This window comes from Homalodisca vitripennis, chromosome 7, assembly GCF_021130785.1.
Source record: "Homalodisca vitripennis isolate AUS2020 chromosome 7, UT_GWSS_2.1, whole genome shotgun sequence".
NCBI lineage: Eukaryota > Metazoa > Arthropoda > Insecta > Hemiptera > Cicadellidae > Homalodisca > Homalodisca vitripennis.
The window spans coordinates 145,008,184-145,026,118 of NC_060213.1; the positions used below are offsets into that span (position 1 = coordinate 145,008,184).

At 34.2% G+C, this 17,935-nt stretch overlaps 1 protein-coding gene across 4 annotated transcripts in view; it reads left to right on the forward strand.

Annotated features, from left to right (window-relative positions):
* The window catches only part of LOC124366456 (BTB/POZ domain-containing protein 6-like), a 77,659-nt gene extending 65,477 nt beyond the window's left edge, over positions 1-12,182 (forward strand). For 2 of the 4 annotated variants that reach the window (XM_046823026.1, XM_046823025.1), the window contains exon 7: positions 10,794-12,182. In XM_046823026.1, the coding sequence (XP_046678982.1) occupies positions 10,794-11,041 (248 nt within the window). In that variant the 3' untranslated portion in view covers positions 11,042-12,182. The remainder of the gene's footprint in view (positions 1-10,793) is intronic. The other 2 variants (XR_006922812.1, XM_046823027.1) reach the window with 2 other exon arrangements.
* The last annotated feature ends 5,753 nt before the right edge of the window (positions 12,183-17,935 follow it).

A 17,935-nucleotide genomic window follows, 5' to 3' on the forward strand; every position in this document is an offset into this window, starting at 1 on the left:
CACATTGATTTGTGGTATACGCAGCTCATTACTATCCCCGCTGTCCTAAGGTCAGTACATAACACATGTTGCGGTATGTGTAATCAACCTATTCTGTAGCTAGATAGTTAAACATATTGATTGTGGTGAATGCAGCTCACTACTATCTCTGCATTCCTAAGATCAGTACATGAAAGAGTTGGGGTATGTGTTAAACAAGGTATTCTGTAGCTAGATAGTTACACACATTGATTGTTGTAAATGCAGCTCACTACTATCCCGCAGTCCTAATATAAATACATGAAAGTGTTGGGGTATGTGTTAAAAACTACCTACTCTGTAACTAGATAGTTAAACACATTGATTGTGGTAAACGCAGCTCACTATTATCCCCGCAGACTTAAGGTCAGTACATAACACATGTTGCGGTATGTGTTTACAACCTATTCTGTAGCTAGATAGTTAAACACATTGATTGTGGTAAACGCAGCTCACTATTATCCCCCGCAGACTTAAGGTCAGTACATAACACATGTTGCGGTATGTGTTTACAACCTATTCTGTAGCTAGATAGTTAAACATATTGATTGTGGTGAATGCAGCTCACTACTATCTCTGCATTCCTAAGATCAGTACATGAAAGTGTTGGGGTATGTGTTAAAACTACCTACTCTGTAACTAGATAGTTAAACACATTGATTGTGGTAGACGCAGCTCACTACTATCCCCGCTGTCCTAAGGTCAGTACATAACACATGTTGCGGTATGTGTTTAATCAACCTATTCTGTAGCTAGATAGTTAAACATATTGATTGTGGTGAATGCAGCTCACTACTATCTCTGCATTCCTAAGATCAGTACATGAAAGAGTTGGGGTATGTGTTAAACAAGGTATTCTGTAGCTAGATAGTTACACACATTGATTGTTGTAAATGCAGCTCACTACTATCCCCGCAGTCCTAATATAAATACATGAAAGTGTTGGGGTATGTGTTAAAACTACCTACTCTGTAACTAGATAGTTAAACACATTGATTGTGGTAGACGCAGCTCACTATTATCCCCGCAGACTTAAGGTCAGTACATAACACATGTTGCGGTATGTGTTTACAACCTATTCTGTAGCTAGATAGTTAAACACATTGATCGTGTTGAATGCAGCTCACTACTATCACCACATTCTTAATATTAGTACATGAAAGAGTTGGGGTATTTGTTAAAACAACCTATTCTGTAACTAGATAGTTAAATACTTTGATTGTGGTGAACGCAGCTCACTACTATCCCCACAGTCCTAATATCAGTACATGAAAGAGTTGGGGTATGTGTTAAAACAACCTATTCTGTAGGTAAATAGTTAAACACATTGACTGTGGATAATTTACAGGAAAATATTTAAATTATCAATCCAACCATAAAAAATCTGTCAAAGAAGGAGTAGCCTACTCGTTGTTTGATATAGCAAAGAGCTTCTGCTCAAATAAAGATGGATTAAAAGAAGAATTTAAGAAAGTTGAATCGGATCTCAGAAGCAATGGATACCCTCAATTAGTAATAAATAAGTGCAAAAGAACCAGAAGAATCATTCCTGAGTCAGAAAAACAGAATTGTGATAAATTTGCGTTTATGTCAATCCCTTATGTGCCGGGATTATCAGAGAAAATTAGAAGAGTAGGTAGAAAGTACAACATTAGAACCGCGTTTAAAACACACAATACTCTTAGACAAAGTCTCGTAAAAACAAAACCAAAAAATGGCACACAGGATTCCAAAAACTGTGTTTACAGTATAAAATGTAGTTGCAATAGGGAATACATAGGCGAGACAAAAAGACCACTAAACGTAAGGATAAAAGAGCACAAAGAAAACACGAGAAAGGGTCTAACAGAAAAGTCAAAAATTGCACACCATTGTTGGTCCGAAGACCATCATATGAATTGGGATGAAGCCAACATAATACATCGGGAACCACATTTCTTCAATAGGAAATTAATTGAGGCAACATACATTAAATTGGCAGACCAACCAATCAGTCAACCATCAGTCGAGATTAGGCCGCTTTGGTTGCCAATTCTAAAAAATGAACTAAAGAGAAAACCAAAAGTATCAAACGGATCAGATATTTGTAATAAACCAATGCGGAGTCACAATATGGTTTTAAGAAGTTCATCTCGCATGAACCAATAATAACGAAAAGGCCCATTCCTGTCCCCCTTCCTTTTTATTTCCGCCATCTTGTTTTAGTCTGCCGTCACGATTACCATTGGCTAGCCCCTTTGGTCATACGTAGGTGGTTAGTAGATGAATGAAGATGTATTGTGACCTGTATTCCATAGTTCTGTTTTAATGATTAGTGTTTTGTATAGTTTTTTATTAAGTGCATGTTTATAGAGTTAGTGAAGTTGACAAACAACATGTAGGTTGTGATTACTGTCTTAGGCGTGCCACAATGCTTTGGTAAGATTTGTTTATTTTAACCAGTTTGTAATATTATGTATTAGATTAGTTCTTTACCTGAAGAAGAGATCAGATTGCAGATCTCGAAACATAGTGTTACTGATTTATTGTTTCACTGAACAATGGCAAATGTCCGGAAAAATCCTGTTAACAACCTTATCTGTAGCTAGATATTTAAACACATTGATTGTGGTAAACGCAGCTCACTTATCTATCTATGGTATCTAGATCTACTACTAGATCTCACCAATATCCCCGCAGTACTAAGGTCAGTACATGACTTGTGTTGCGGTATGTTTTAAGAACCTATTCTGTACCTAGATAGTTAAAAACATTGACAGAGGGGGGCGCAGTTCTCTATTATCTCTCTTAATTATTGTAATATTTCTAATGAAAATTCAAGTTAATATATATTTTTAAGACAATAGTTTTCAAGAGTCTAAGATTAATGTTTGGACCTGCTTCAATAACTAGATGTGATTTTAATTAGGTGTATAAAAGGTTTAATAAGTTTGATTTTATAGTAGTGTGAGGTCAAAGTTACATCCAGTGGTAATTATAAATACATAGTTAGCTCAAAAAACTTCGAAGTTTATCTTTTTTAAAGTAAAATTAAATTGTAACTTTAAAAAACATTTTTGCAGTTTCCATAACATATATTTTTAATAAACACTAATGAACTGTAATATTAGCAAATAATGATAAAAGTTTGTTTATTAGAGAACTAAATTTAATTAATTTATTAGCAATAAATCTCGAGGAAGCTTTTATCAGTAACACAAAGTTTTATATTTTTATGGTACATGTTTTACTGTTTCCTGCTGAGAACTACAAGTTTGCTATTTTCATACTAGGCAGTGACCATATGAACTGCTCTTTGAACTCCTATTTCAACAGTTCTGATAGCTGAGTGGTTAAGGTGACTTCCTCACAAGTCATGGATCAGTGGTTCAAATCTTGACAGAGACTTAACATTTTTGCTGCATAAAAACTTTTTATTTATTTTTTTTTTTCTCTTCTTATATTATTAGGACTCTACTGTATGAACAAATTTTAATTGGAAATTATAAAAAAAGGATATTTACTAAATATTTATAAAAAGTGAACTGTTATTTTCTGAATAATATTTAAGTATTTTTCTGATTCTTTCTTATTATGGTGAAGGGTAAATATCCTTGTGAGAAATGTAAAAAGAGTACTGGTAATTCTAAAGCAGTACAGTGTAAAAATTGTTCGTTTTGGTTTCATCTTCGATGTACAACCCTCACTGCTAAAGAATTTAATAAACTTGACAAATCAAACGTACAATGGTCTTCCAATACATGTATGACAAAAATTGATGAAAAGGACATATGTAGCTCAATAAATGACTTAGATTGCAGTGATGATGAATCTGGTATTAATACAAGTAATCAAGAGATTTTAAGAGAACAACTTGAAAATGTTAACTACATCTTAAGTACATTAGATAAAGATCTGTCTGAAGCTCGTGAAGAGATTAAAAATTTACGGAATCAAAAAATAAACCTAGAAACAATAGTATTGAAAAAGAAAGAAGAAATCATTAAGCTTAGAGAAGAACTTGAGAAATACAAAAACAATAAAGAGGAAACTGACTCTTCTTTTATCACTGTCTCACATAAGAGATCGCGCCACCAGATTAGCTTACCTCTTTTCTCTACACCAATCAATATCAACATATCAAGGGCTAAGCATTCAACATTAAAAACAACCCAAGAAAAACTATTTTCATCTGTAGTTCTTGGAAAATCCAAACAACTGCCTACACCTATACCAACTCTTTGTGCTCAACATAGGCCTACGATACAAAATAGTTTTGTTTGTAACAATCCTTATCAAGTCTTAAGACCTGTTGACAACGAGAAGGAAGATAAAAGCAATGAATGCCAAAATGAAGAGCAAGAGGAAAACAAATTGTTAGTATGCGCAGATAGCCATGGTAGAGACTTGGCCTGGTATCTAAGGCAGAAATTGCGGAACTCAAACAAAAACTCTAAGAAATCTACACCAGTCGGTTTTGTGAATCCGGGTGGCAGAACGGATCGTGTATTAAATGAAAGAAACATTAAAGAAGAACTAATACAAAATCAGGATGTTCTGGTCATAATTTGTGGCACAAATGACGTGTCGAAGAATGAGGCAGACAAGGCTCTTTCAGGTATTAAAACAACTTTAGACCAAGTTAGGGACAAAAGAGTAGTACTGGTCGACATCCCAAACAGGTATGATTTATTAGAATGGTCTTGTATTAATGTTGAGATAAGAAAAACAAATACTGCCCTAAAAATCATGAGCAAGGACTACTCAAACGTGATCTTTGTGGAATCCAGTAGTGCGGAACGACATTTGCATACTGCTCATGGAATGCATTTCAATCTGAATGGTAAACAGTGGCTGGCGGAGAGGATCTGTGAAGCACTGGATGTTAGTGACAGTCAACCTGCAAGTGTAGCTACACCTGCGGGAAACGATCAGCTGACAACGACTGTGGCAAACCACCATCAGTCATCACAGACGACTTCAGGCTCCTGAAAGTGTTTCATCTCAACATTCAGTCCTTGAGAAGTAAAATTTTACCCTTAAAACTAATATTAGATAACACACAATTCCTGGTAGTCAAATAGAGGAGATCACTCTTTGGACCGACAATTGCTAAAATAAAAATTTAAGAAATTTGTTTTGTATTATCTCTAAATTGCTACACTCTAACACATGTGATGTCACAACCTTAAATGAACATTGGTTGCACCAAGATGAAAGTTTATTATATGTTCCGACTGGTTACAAAATAGCCGACATTTATTGTAGATGTCCTGCCCTAACTAGAGGGGGTTCTTGTATATTTGTGAAGGATAGTATAGAATTTAAAAGTTTCAATGTAAATAGTTTTTGTATTGAAAAAGTATTTGAAATTACTGCAGCTGTGATTAATAATAGTACTGTTAATGCTAGCATCTATCGTACTCCTGACTCTGATGTATGTTTTTTTCTTTATCAACTTGAACATTTTATTAAATTTGCGAAAAATAAACATAAGGGTGAACTAATTATCTGTGGCGATTTTTAATATTGATATCAATAAAAATGCTCAGCAAGCCGAAAGTTTTCAAAATTTATTGAGGTCTCATGATTTATTTTGTCTCAATTCACATCCGACTCGAAAGAGTGCGTGTCTGGATAATGTAATCACTAACCATGGAGTGGAGAACAGGGATTGTATTATATATCAGCCAAACTTATCAGACCATACTGGAATTTTGGCAAAATTTATTGACAATAGTGGTGTCAAAAATGAAAATGTTTACTTTAGTACTGTTAGAAACCTAAGGTTAGATAATGTTAATAATTTTAAGGATGAATTATTTTTAACTGATTGGAATTATTTAACAGAATTCTCAAATATAGATGATGCATTTACTTTATTTATAGAATATTTAACAGATACATTTAATTTGCATTGTCCTACTAAACTTGTAAAAAGAAAATCAACCAAATCTGGAAAAAAAATAAACTGGTTTACTCCAGAACTAAAGCAAATGAGAGATATTTTAATGGTTATATATGATAAGTTTAAGAACTGTGTAAATGTAGAAAATAAAGCTACATACAAAAAAGATTATATCCATGCTAAGAAAATATATAGATACAAAATAGACCAAGCTAAAAAAACTGCAAATGATAATTTCATTAAAAATTCCAAAAATAAGTGTAAAGCTACATGGAGTGTTATAAAAACTAATTCAGAGAGTTTGACCCTGAGTCAGCAATCTAATATAAATTCTCAAAAGTTTAATGACTATTTTGTGGGTGTGTCAGATGAGCTCAATAAGAATATTACTAAAAATAATGGTGAGGCTTTACAACTATTAAATAATTTTCTTGATAAGTGTTTTTTAAGAGAAAAATTTACATGGAGAAAAATTGTGAAACAGGACATTAAACTGTGTATATCTAAACTTAGTTCATCCAAGAGTGAAGATTTTTATGGGTTTTCTAATTTTTTTGTTAAAAAAATCATTTTTGTTGTTATAGATCCTCTAGTATATTTATATAATAAGATGTTAGAACAAGGTGTTTTTCCAAATGCTCTCAAGCTGGTAAAAATAATTCCTATATATAAGAAGGGAGACAAGTTAGATCCATCTAGCTACCGCCCCATATCTTTGGTACCCATCATTGGTAAAATCTTCGAGTATTGTATTAAGGAGCGACTGTATGATTATTTCTCACTTAATTATCTTTTGTGTAATGAACAGTTTCGTTTCATGCCTGGTTGTAACACTGTAATGGCAGTAGAATCTGTTGTTAATGACATAATCTTAACCCTTAGCGAGCCACAAATAAATAACCAAAACTACTCCTAAGAGCCATACACCTTAAAAATAAAAAAATTCCCAAATACCAAAACCAATTTTTTTTTATAATTCTTATAACATAAGAGGTAAGAAAAACGACAAAATATTTTTTTTCACTCTTTATCGTTAATTTACAGCTAAAAAATGGTAAAATCATAATTTCACTGAAAAAAATTTAATTTCAACATTCTATGTGTTCATATATAAAATTAACAATAGTTGAACACAATTATTGTAATATTTTACAAAAAACAAGCATATAGTAATTTTTATTAAGAGAAAATATAAAGAATATCGTAAAAATTTATATATACAAATTAAATAAAAGCAATGAAACTACAAAAAATTTCAATTTTCCAAATATAAAATAAAGAAAACACTACATTTTACAATATTATAACATGAGAAAATTTATAAATGATACTTATTGAAAACGAGCTTCATATATGTGATCCTTAGGCGTAGGTTTGTTGTGTGCGGTACATCTCAAAAACACAGGTCAGGATGCAAGACAGGCTTCGACGCGCACGTCTTGCGCACAATAAAGCCCTACATCACGATAATAATACATAAACTACACCGTACATTGATTAAAAATATTGATTAACATCAAAATTGAAAAGATAAATACGTGGATCGAAAATGGAAGGGCGAATAAACCTCTACCTTACGGAAGGCTACAGGCAGACTGAGAGCGCGTGAGTAGAAGTCGTTGGCTCGGTGGGAGACTATGAACAACGAGTCGGCTGCCCGCCATTTTGTCGCTCGAACAAGAGCCGTGACCTTCAAAATAGACACAAACGGTTGTCTCTTGTTTAAATAAACCTTGTTTAACAGTTTTTACTAATTTTGTTACCCAGAAATGCTTTTAAATAATATAATTCAAAAAAATTGATTTTGCGTCAGTGGACGTCGTTGGCTTTTAGCGCTAGTTTAGGCATGACGTCTAGTAACGTCATTGGCTCGGAAAGGGTTAAGTTTTGAAAATAAAGCTGTACAGTCTGCAACTTTAATTGATTTGTCCAAGGCTTTCGATTGTATTTCACATACTTTGATCTTGGATAAACTGACTCGTTATGGTATTACAGGAATTGAACTGAATCTTTTATCATCATATCTTAGCTGTAGGAAACAGATGTTTGTTCAAGGTGATGATAAGTCTAACTTTAATGAAATTAAAACTGAAGTGCCTCAAGGCTCAGTACTTGGCCCATTTCTTTTTACTATAGCTGTCAATGACTTTTCCTGTAATGTTCCATGTAAATCTGTCCTTTATGCTGACGACACCACACTTTTACATAGTAATTATGTTATTGAAAATCTTTTATTAGAACAAGATGCAATGTTAAAAATGGCTGCTAAGTGGTTTCAAGCTAACTTTTTAGTAATAAATGAAAATAAAACTGAAAAAAATTCAGGGATCCCCTCTCTGACAGGGGGTTGTGGTGGGGACTGGGACCAGCACCTTCTTGTATCTGTTTATCAGCTGTGTGGATCATGTTTTGCTCGCACAGTTTTGTTTACACTGCAGCTACTTTACCTGCTCCATAACTATATTGTATTTTGTGTGTAAGCATAATCAAGTGTCACAGTCGAAGCTTAAATATTTTATTAAACAGATTAATGTAGTCGTACCTGTAGACGTATCCAGGGAGCTTGCATTTTGTTGTAAGGTTAGCTGCGTAGTGGCATTGGCCAATTGAGATGTGTCTTTCGGTCATGACCCGTTCAATTTGAACTGGTCAGTCAAGTGAACAAGTGATCCGGATCAGGGTGTTTCAAAAGACCTGTTCACTTTGAACGTTTCGTTCACTTTTTCCTGCCAATTGAATAAATTTTATATGTTTTTTCAAATCAGAGATATTATTTTTAATGAATGTTAAAACTTACAATACAATAATTTAGTTCATTTTAAAACCCCTATCCATGAAAAATAGCTTAACGTCATATGGAACTAACTAATACTATAAAGTTCCCTATGTGTTAGGTTACACTAGGTCTCCAAAATTGTTCAGTCGTTTCTTTCGTTCACTGCTAACCGATGAAGAATAAAACCGTAGTTGTATAACTCAACGGGGATATAGGGAATCTGGGTATTATGAAAAGTGGTAGAAGTTAATCGGTTGGATATAAAATTTCTTGTTATTTATAAAGATAAATTATTTTCAAACCAGCAATGTGTCTGTTTAATTTTTAGTAATTTAAATTGTTTGTAAGGGATTAACCTCACTTATGATAAATCAAAGGCATATCACACAACCAAGTTCATTGATTATAAGTATTAACATTTAAAATATTTAGTAATGTATCTGGTAACATACAATTAAATTTTTTTATCAGTTTCAATAGATCTAATTACATTTACTAAATTCCTGAAACAATATATTTATTGTTATGTATGTATCCATTCACTGTACAATATGCTGTTCCTTCCTCTATTCTAACACTTTTTTAAAAGTGGTCCTTTCGTTCGCCCAGTCATCACATTCAGTCGTTCATTTTATTCGGTCAACACGATGACCGGTATATCATGCTCTAGCGGGAAGACTCAGTATCTCTGTACTGACCGGTTCAACTGAAGGAATCGCAGCAGTGAACGAGACTGATTGAGCCAGATCAATCAGATGATCCGATAGAGCAAATGTCGAGCAGTGGTGGAGATACTGGGAGAGGGCTGCATCACGTCGGAGGGGTATTTACCCCACCCTGTGTGAACTCAAATCACCCAGGGTTTTTTTTGTAAACGGTCTACCTATATTAGGCCTCAGACTACCATTATTAAACATACGCAAAATTGGTTGATTAGGCTCACCAAGAACCAGATTGGTAGTAACAGTTTCTATGATTTCTACCCAGCAGGGATCACTTGGGTTGGTTTTTACCTTCCAGTTGAACCTACCACTGGGCACAGTAAAAACAGATGTCACTTAAATCTGGGCAACCTTATGGATGTCCAGGAGCGGCACATCACTAACCGCAAATGTCGAGATTCTGGGGTTCATGGGCAATTCAACAGGTCTAGTCACCTGTGGGAGATGACTGTTGGAGTTGGTGGGGTTTATTCCCTAACCTCAGAGGTTCTTGCTACCCTCAATAAGAGTGTGCCATCCTCTGCCTGCTTTGATTGGAGAGGCTAGTTCAGAGCTGGCCTTCCCTTCTTCCGGGGAGCCATGACTTTGAGATGTAGTGCCCTAATTCTTCCTCATGGATCTCGATAGGAAGCGGCCCCTACTCCCTAACTTTACCCATCCTGAATATCCCGTCACTCCGGAAGCAGCGTAAAGGTTCTTACAGGACTAAGTGCAATTTATAAGCTTCATGTCCTGTTACTGCTTCTGAAGTTAGCTCATTTAGATTCTTCTTACTATTAATACTTGTTAATAAATTTATTTATGTAGCAACCAACAGGCCAACACTTAAGTTTAAAAACCAGATCTCTTGATTTCGCCAATACGCCAACCTTAAAAGAGGAGTAAATGTTGTCTGGATATTTGGACGTTACATTCTCCACAACAATATCATAAAATTGAAGAAGAGGGTAGATTTCAATCCTCAAACCGAATGTTTTACATTTTGTAACTTATAACAATGGCTAAGGTCCAAAACACTACTATCCTTTCATATCATTCATCTTTAACAACAAACTGTAAACAAAGAATTGACATGTAACTTTTGTAATCCATTATCGATTGATTGCTTTCTTTTACTTTTATAAATTCTAATTAATAATAACTTTTTGTTACACCTGATTAATATGTATTTTCATCTTATTGTTTAAGAAGTTATATGAAACCTGTTATCTTGATGATTTCAAAAAGTGGAAGTTAGCGAGCTAGGCCAGTGTTTACATTTTAAATATACAGTAATATATGTCATCCCTTATCTTATTCTTTATATTGTGTTTAAAATTAAATGAGTGAAACCAAAACACTGTATTATCCATTTATAGATTATTACTATTGTTATTTTATGTTTATTTAGCTACCATCACACCTGGATCCTCTCTTAGACAACTGATGACCAAACCCTTAAGACATATTCGTTTTGCAACCATGAAGCATAAGGATATAGTGGAGAGCGTCATTCCCAAAAATATTCTGTCTCCTGAAGAAATTGTGCAAGTATACCAAGCTATAGAGAAGAATAAGACTTTTGTAGTACCAGGCCTGTGTGGGAACATAGCTGTAAGGAGTAAACCGAATACGTTTGGTTTGACAAAGTATTATTAAATATAAACTTGAAAAAACTTTACATTAAGATTTTTAGAATTAATTATATCTTAAAAACGTTTTGTCATATTGGAGGAAATCATTCTTGGTATTTTTATTCGCAATGGTTCCAATTCCAACTGCTTTTTGGGGAGAGGTTCGTCACAAAATGCTCAATATCGGTAGTGTGAGAATCTCTAACACACAAATATTTTTATCATTTGTTATAGTTTGCTACTGGCAGGAATTATATATTGACTTTAATTTAACCCTTTCAGTCCCATTTTGCACTGAATTCATTTAATTTTGTAAAACTGTTAAAAAACAACAGCTTTGGAATTTTTAGATTTTTTAAATTACTTTTTTGGAAAATAAAGTAAAAAAAAAAACTCACTGCGATATATTGTTTCAAATAAGCTCCTTGGGTTTGAATAATACTATTGAATTAAAAGTAAAGTTAATTTATTTAAATACATTGTATATAAATGTTCTTATAACAAGGTTAACAAATATTGAAATGTAGAAAATACAGATCAAAACTTCAACCAGTAATTTTGCGTGTGGTATGGATTAATAAAACAGTCTTTACAAACTGGTACTTCAAATTCTTTGCAATTGGTCTTTGCATGTATTTCTATTCTATTTCGGGAACATCTTGTACACTGTCTTCTGAATGTGCCTTGTATTGGAAGATGGGAACCCACATCAATCATAGCCTTAAACCTCTTGCTAGCTCTACCCTTCCTCTTGCCTCTCTTTATATATGAATCTTATCGACCTGTTGCAATCAGCTGTTCAGCTAGAGGTGGAGTGTAATCAATTAGTGACAATCAGCTGTTCATCTAGAAGTGGAGTGTAATCAATTAGTGACAATCAGCTGTTCATCTAGAGGTGGAGTGTAATCAATTAGTGACAATCAGCTGTTCAGCTAGAGGTGGAGTGTAATCAATTAGTGACAATCAGCTGTTCAGCTAGAGGTGGAGTGTAATCAATTAGTGACATTTTCTATGAGAGGACAGGGTTAGTCTTACTAATACTCTAGGTGGACTAAGTGAGAATATCTAGTATTGTAACAATGAAAGTTGCTGTTGAGTTTAAGTGTATGTAAATTACGTTTAACACACAGTAAAGTAACAAATATATACTGGTTTACAACAGTTAATAGTATTAATTTTCTATACAAAGGCTTACAGTGGTCATTTAAAGCTGAGAATGATAAGATTCTAATAACTTTTTTTGCAGTAACAAAACTCTTTCTATTTCCTGAGCATTGCCCCAAAAGAGTAGTCCATAAGACTTGTTACTATGGAAAAAAGCATGGTACACATTTGTTAAGTAGTTGGCAGGAACACAATTTCTCAAATGTCTAATTAAATATACAGTACGAGCTAACTATTACAAAGGTTGTCAATATAGGGTAACCATATTAACTTACTATCCAATGTGATACTTAAAAGTTTTAAATTTTCTACAGAATAATCCATATCTATTTTGAGAGTAAAACTAATAATTTGAGTCTTGTCAGTATTTAGTAAAAATGTATTAATATACCAACTAGTTGCTTTTTCAAGCCCCCACCCCCCCCCCCCCCCACCCCCCCCCCCCCCCACCCCCCCCCCCCCCCACCCCCCCCCCCCCCCACCCCCCCCCCCCCCCACCCCCCCCCCCCCCATGACGAGATTGAAACGAAGAAGGGACTTGTTTTGTACTAAACCGTAGTAGAACCAGGAAAGCCCAAAAACTTTTTGTAAATAAACTTCTTATCAGTGTACTTACTAATCTTCATTGGATCCTTCGTCCATTGAATTCCTAACTGATTCAGAACACAAATAACAAATAAACTGGTTTACACATAGACAGTAACTTCATAACAAACAACAAGTAACAAAAAGTCTAAGTGTAAAGACTTCATTAAATTTTAACAACCTATTATTTTGTATGGAAAAGAGATGGCGATGTCTACTTTTCACCATTCTTTTATTTTTTTATGCTTTTAAAAATGAGGGGTCATTTGAGAGGGGTTTACATTTAACATTTTTGAGTTGCAACCAAAATCCTGCATTTTTGGGGACACACAAAATTTCCAAAATCACCAAATGAAACTTCCTTTCCACATTGCATCAATACCCAATGGATATCTTCTTATATAAACTTCAGAAAAAAATAGAGCAGTGTCTTGACTTTTTATTCAACCTGTATGTACTACATTAACGATTCTATTGTCATTGTCTTTAATACGAGGGCTGTTCAGAAAGTAACCTCCGGTTGGTCACAGTGCGGGTAGTGGAGGGGAGTAGCGCGCCATCTGTGCATTCACGCACTAAGCAGGTCAGTCGGCATCAAGCTGTAGTCGAGTGAACATCGTACCTGCGCTAGTTTAGTTTTTGTGGCAGTTTGAAATGTGTGCTGCAATAGAAAATACCGCCAAATGTGAAGTGCGTGCTGTTATACGGTTTTTTACAGCCAAAGGATACTCTGCAGCAGCTATTCATCGTGAGCTTTGTGCCGTGTACGGACCACAAGTTATGAGTGAAGGAGTTGTCCGTGAATGGGTACGTTTATTTAAAAGTGGACGAGAAAACGTTCATGATGAAGAGAGGAGTGGTAGACCATCCTTGGTGACTGACGAACTCGTTCAGACAGTTGATGCAAAAGTTCGTGAAAATCGACGTTTCACAATGGCGGAGTTGTCTACTGATTTTCCACAGATTTCTAAGACTCTTTTGTACGAGATAGTGACAGCAAGATTGGGTTACCGTAAGTTATGTGCACGATGGGTGCCCAAAATTCTTACCGACTACCACAAAACTCAAAGAATGGCCTCTGCATTAGACTTTCTGTCACGTTATGCGGACGAAGGAGAACCATTGTTAAACAGAATCGTGACCGGTGACGAAACCTGGATTAAGTACGTAAACCCTGAGACAAAAGAACAATCAAAGATGTGGGCACATTCAGATTCGCCTACCAAACCAAAAAAAGCCCGGCAAGATTTTTCTGCCAGAAAACTGATGGCAACGGTGTTTTGGGATGCCAAAGGGGTGTTGTTGGTTGAATTCATGGAACGTGGGACGACCATTAATCAAGACGTGTACTGTGAAACACTAAAAACATTACGACGGGCTATACAGAACAAACGCCGTGGTATGCTGACTTCCGGTATCGTTTTTTTGCACGATAACGCCCGTCCTCACTCTGCTTGCAGAACAACAGCCCTTCTTAAGTCCTTCAAGTGGGACGTTTTCAACCATCCACCTTACAGCCCAGATCTGGCGCCAAGCGACTATCACCTCTTCATGCATATGAAGAAATGGCTCGGGTCCCAGCGGTTTGATGACGACGAAGAGCTCAAAGATGCGGTCACAGGCTGGCTCAAGGCACAGGCGGGTGATTTTTATGCAGAAGGAATTTCAAAGCTTGTGAAGAGATACGATAAGTGCCTCAATCGTGATGGAGACTATGTCGAAAAATAGTGCAAAGATGTAGTTGTAAGATGTATATATTAAAATATTTTTACTTAACTTGGTGTATTTTTTTCAATCGACCGGAAGGTTACTTCCTGAACAGCCCTCGTATTAGATCCACGAAACTTAGATCTAACTAGAAGCAATGAAGAAATTCATAAACTAGATAGTTTTTACTAATAGATAGTTTAGTATTTTAAGATTAAAATAGTCTTGAAAAACATAAAAAAATATTTTCTACGCTACGAGAACTTTTATTGACTACTCACTTTTTAGTATTATTTAAATTAAATATGATTAGTATTTTATTTTTCTAATTTTCTAATAGATGTCTAGGGCATGCAATGCACACCTACACTATGTACTGCATCCAATGTGCGATGAATAGCGTTTTTTTAATCTAGCAAACTAACTTCCAGAAATGTTTCCACTAAGAAATTGTAAAATTTTCTTTTTCAGTAGAATAACCATGTTAACCCATTATTACACTAATGATATACATAGTCTACTCTTAATATATAAATAAACTCTTAGATTTCATAGGAAATATAAGAGCAATGTTCAGTTTATTTTTTACTCATGATCCTTCTGATAATTATTCTATAATAATTGGCTGAGCTTTAGCAAAGCCTATTACTCATGGGGCTGGCAAAATTTCATTTCAGTGTCTCTGTTTATATGATATCTCGAAAACAAACAGTCCTATAGACTTGACATTTTATATGAGCCTTCATTTCTACATAAATTTCTTCAGTTTGATAATGGTGCTTCATGGGATTTGGCTGAATGTTAGCGAATTTTTGAAATTGGTCTTATGGGTAACCATGATGACAATGAGAAAATAGGAGATAAATTAAATTTTTTACTCCAAACACTCATAAGAGATTCAAACATGTGACATATTAAGGTCATTCTTTCTAATCTGTTGTAGTTTATATCATTGGGAGGTCACTCTTTCTAATCTGTTGTAGTTTATATCATTGGGAGGTCACTCTTTCTAATCTGTTGTAGTTTATATCATTGGGAGGTCACTCTTTCTAATCTGTTGTAGTTTATATCATTGGGAGGTCACTCTTTCTAATCTGTTGTAGTTTAGGTCATTGGGAGGTCACTCTTTCTAATCTGTTGTAGTTTAGGTCATTGGGAGGTCACTCTTTCTAATCTGTTGTAGTTTATATCATTGGGAGGTCACTCTTTCTAATCTGTTGTAGTTTAGGTCATTGGGAGGTCACTCTTTCTAATCTGTTGCAGTTTAGGTCATTGGGAGGTCACTCTTTCTAATCTGTTGTAGTTTATATCATTGGGAGGTCACTCTTTCTAATCTGTTGTAGTTTATATCATTGGGAGGTCACTCTTTCTAATCTGTTGTAGTTTAGGTCATTGGGAGGTCACTCTTTCTAATCTGTTGTAGTTTATATCATTGGGAGGTCACTCTTTCTAATCTGTTGTAGTTTATATCATTGGGAGGTCACTCTTTCTAATCTGTTGTAGTTTAGGTCATTGGGAGGTCACTCTTTCTAATCTGTTGTAGTTTAGGTCATTGGGAGGTCACTCTTTCTAATCTGTTGTAGTTTAGGTCATTGGGAGGTCACTCTTTCTAATCTGTTGTAGTTTATATCATTGGGAGGTCACTCTTTCTAATCTGTTGTAGTTTATATCATTGGGAGGTCACTCTTTCTAATCTGTTGTAGTTTATATCATTGGGAGGTCACTCTTTCTAATCTGTTGTAGTTTATATCATTGGGAGGTCACTCTTTCTAATCTGTTGTAGTTTAGGTCATTGGGAGGTCACTCTTTCTAATCTGTTGTAGTTTATATCATTGGGAGGTCACTCTTTCTAATCTGTTGTAGTTTATATCATTGGGAGGTCACTCTTTCTAATCTGTTGTAGTTTATATCATTGGGAGGTCACTCTTTCTAATCTGTTGTAGTTTATATCATTGGGAGGTCACTCTTTCTAATCTGTTGTAGTTTATATCATTGGGAGGTCACTCTTTCTAATCTGTTGCAGTTTAGGTCATTGGGAGGTCACTCTTTCTAATCTGTTGTAGTTTAGGTCATTGGGAGGTCACTCTTTCTAATCTGTTGTAGTATAGGTCATTGGGAGGTCACTCTTTCTAATCTGTTGCAGTTTAGGTCATTGGGATGTTTAACATATGTAGTTCAAATATCCCACCACATACAACATCATTTCCTAGTAACCTCGTTTATAGACTTTTTTATTTAACAAACACATATGAAAAGTAATTTTATTAACAAATATGTAAATGTATCATGTATCAAGGTACCTATGTCAAAAAGTTTTCATATGAAGTCTTTAAATTTTGCATGAAACTTAATTTCTACAAGAATGAGTTATATGATGTGTCATAATTCATAATTCAAATTCTAAACTTCTTTATTCATGTCATAATTCATAACTCAAATTCAAAACTTCTTTATTCATAAGACAGTACAGGTATTGTACATAGAATAGTGCCAAAATTATTATGTCACATAATGTACAGATTTATAGAATAATACAAAATATAGTGACAGTTATCTAATATAAAAGTAGTCTTAATCTATGGTAATAATGTATTAACTGTAGATAATTCATTTTTTAATTGTTAGTTAGCTTTTTATTTAGTTAATATTGTCATATTTATTTACATGTTAAGAGTATCAAAATATCAAAGTTGTTCATTTTTTGCTAATGTAACTATATTAAATGTGACTAATTAAGTTAAAGAAAGTTACGTAAGTATTATACATGGCTCAAAAAACTCTTCCAGGCTATAGAGGGCTCTTTTTATTAAATACTGCTTCAGAAGGACTTTAAATTTATTTGAATGTGGCTCTGATTGAATACTAGAAGGCAGATTATTATAAAATTGTGCACCCATGTACGAGGGTTTTTTGTAATAAAATTGTAAATTATGTTTTTCTAAGCACAACTTGTTTTTGTTTCTTGTTGAATATTGATGATGGTGTCCTAGTTTTAAATGGTTATTAAATGTTTCTTTTATGCTTAAAACAGTTTCAAAAACGTAAAGACCATACACAGTTAATATTCCTAATGTAGAAAAATGCTGTTTAACTGAATAACTATGACCCAATCTTAAAATGATTCTTACGGCCTATTTTTGAGTCTATATAGAGTCCATTTGTAGTCCCACCATAAAGGCTTATGTCAAATGAAATTATTGAATTTATGTATGCAAAATAAATTATTTTCAGTGTTTTTGAGCTGCATATCAAGGACATTTTGCGAAGGACATACAAACCAGATGATATTCTTGGCAATATCATTGTTACATGATTTGTCCAACTTATCTATATATTAAAAATTTTAATTAAATATAAATATTACATTAATAATAATTATTTTAATTATCATTAATGACGAAATAATAAATGAAAATCAGGTATTGGTCTATTACCAAACCTAAAAATGTTGAGCTACTGACCT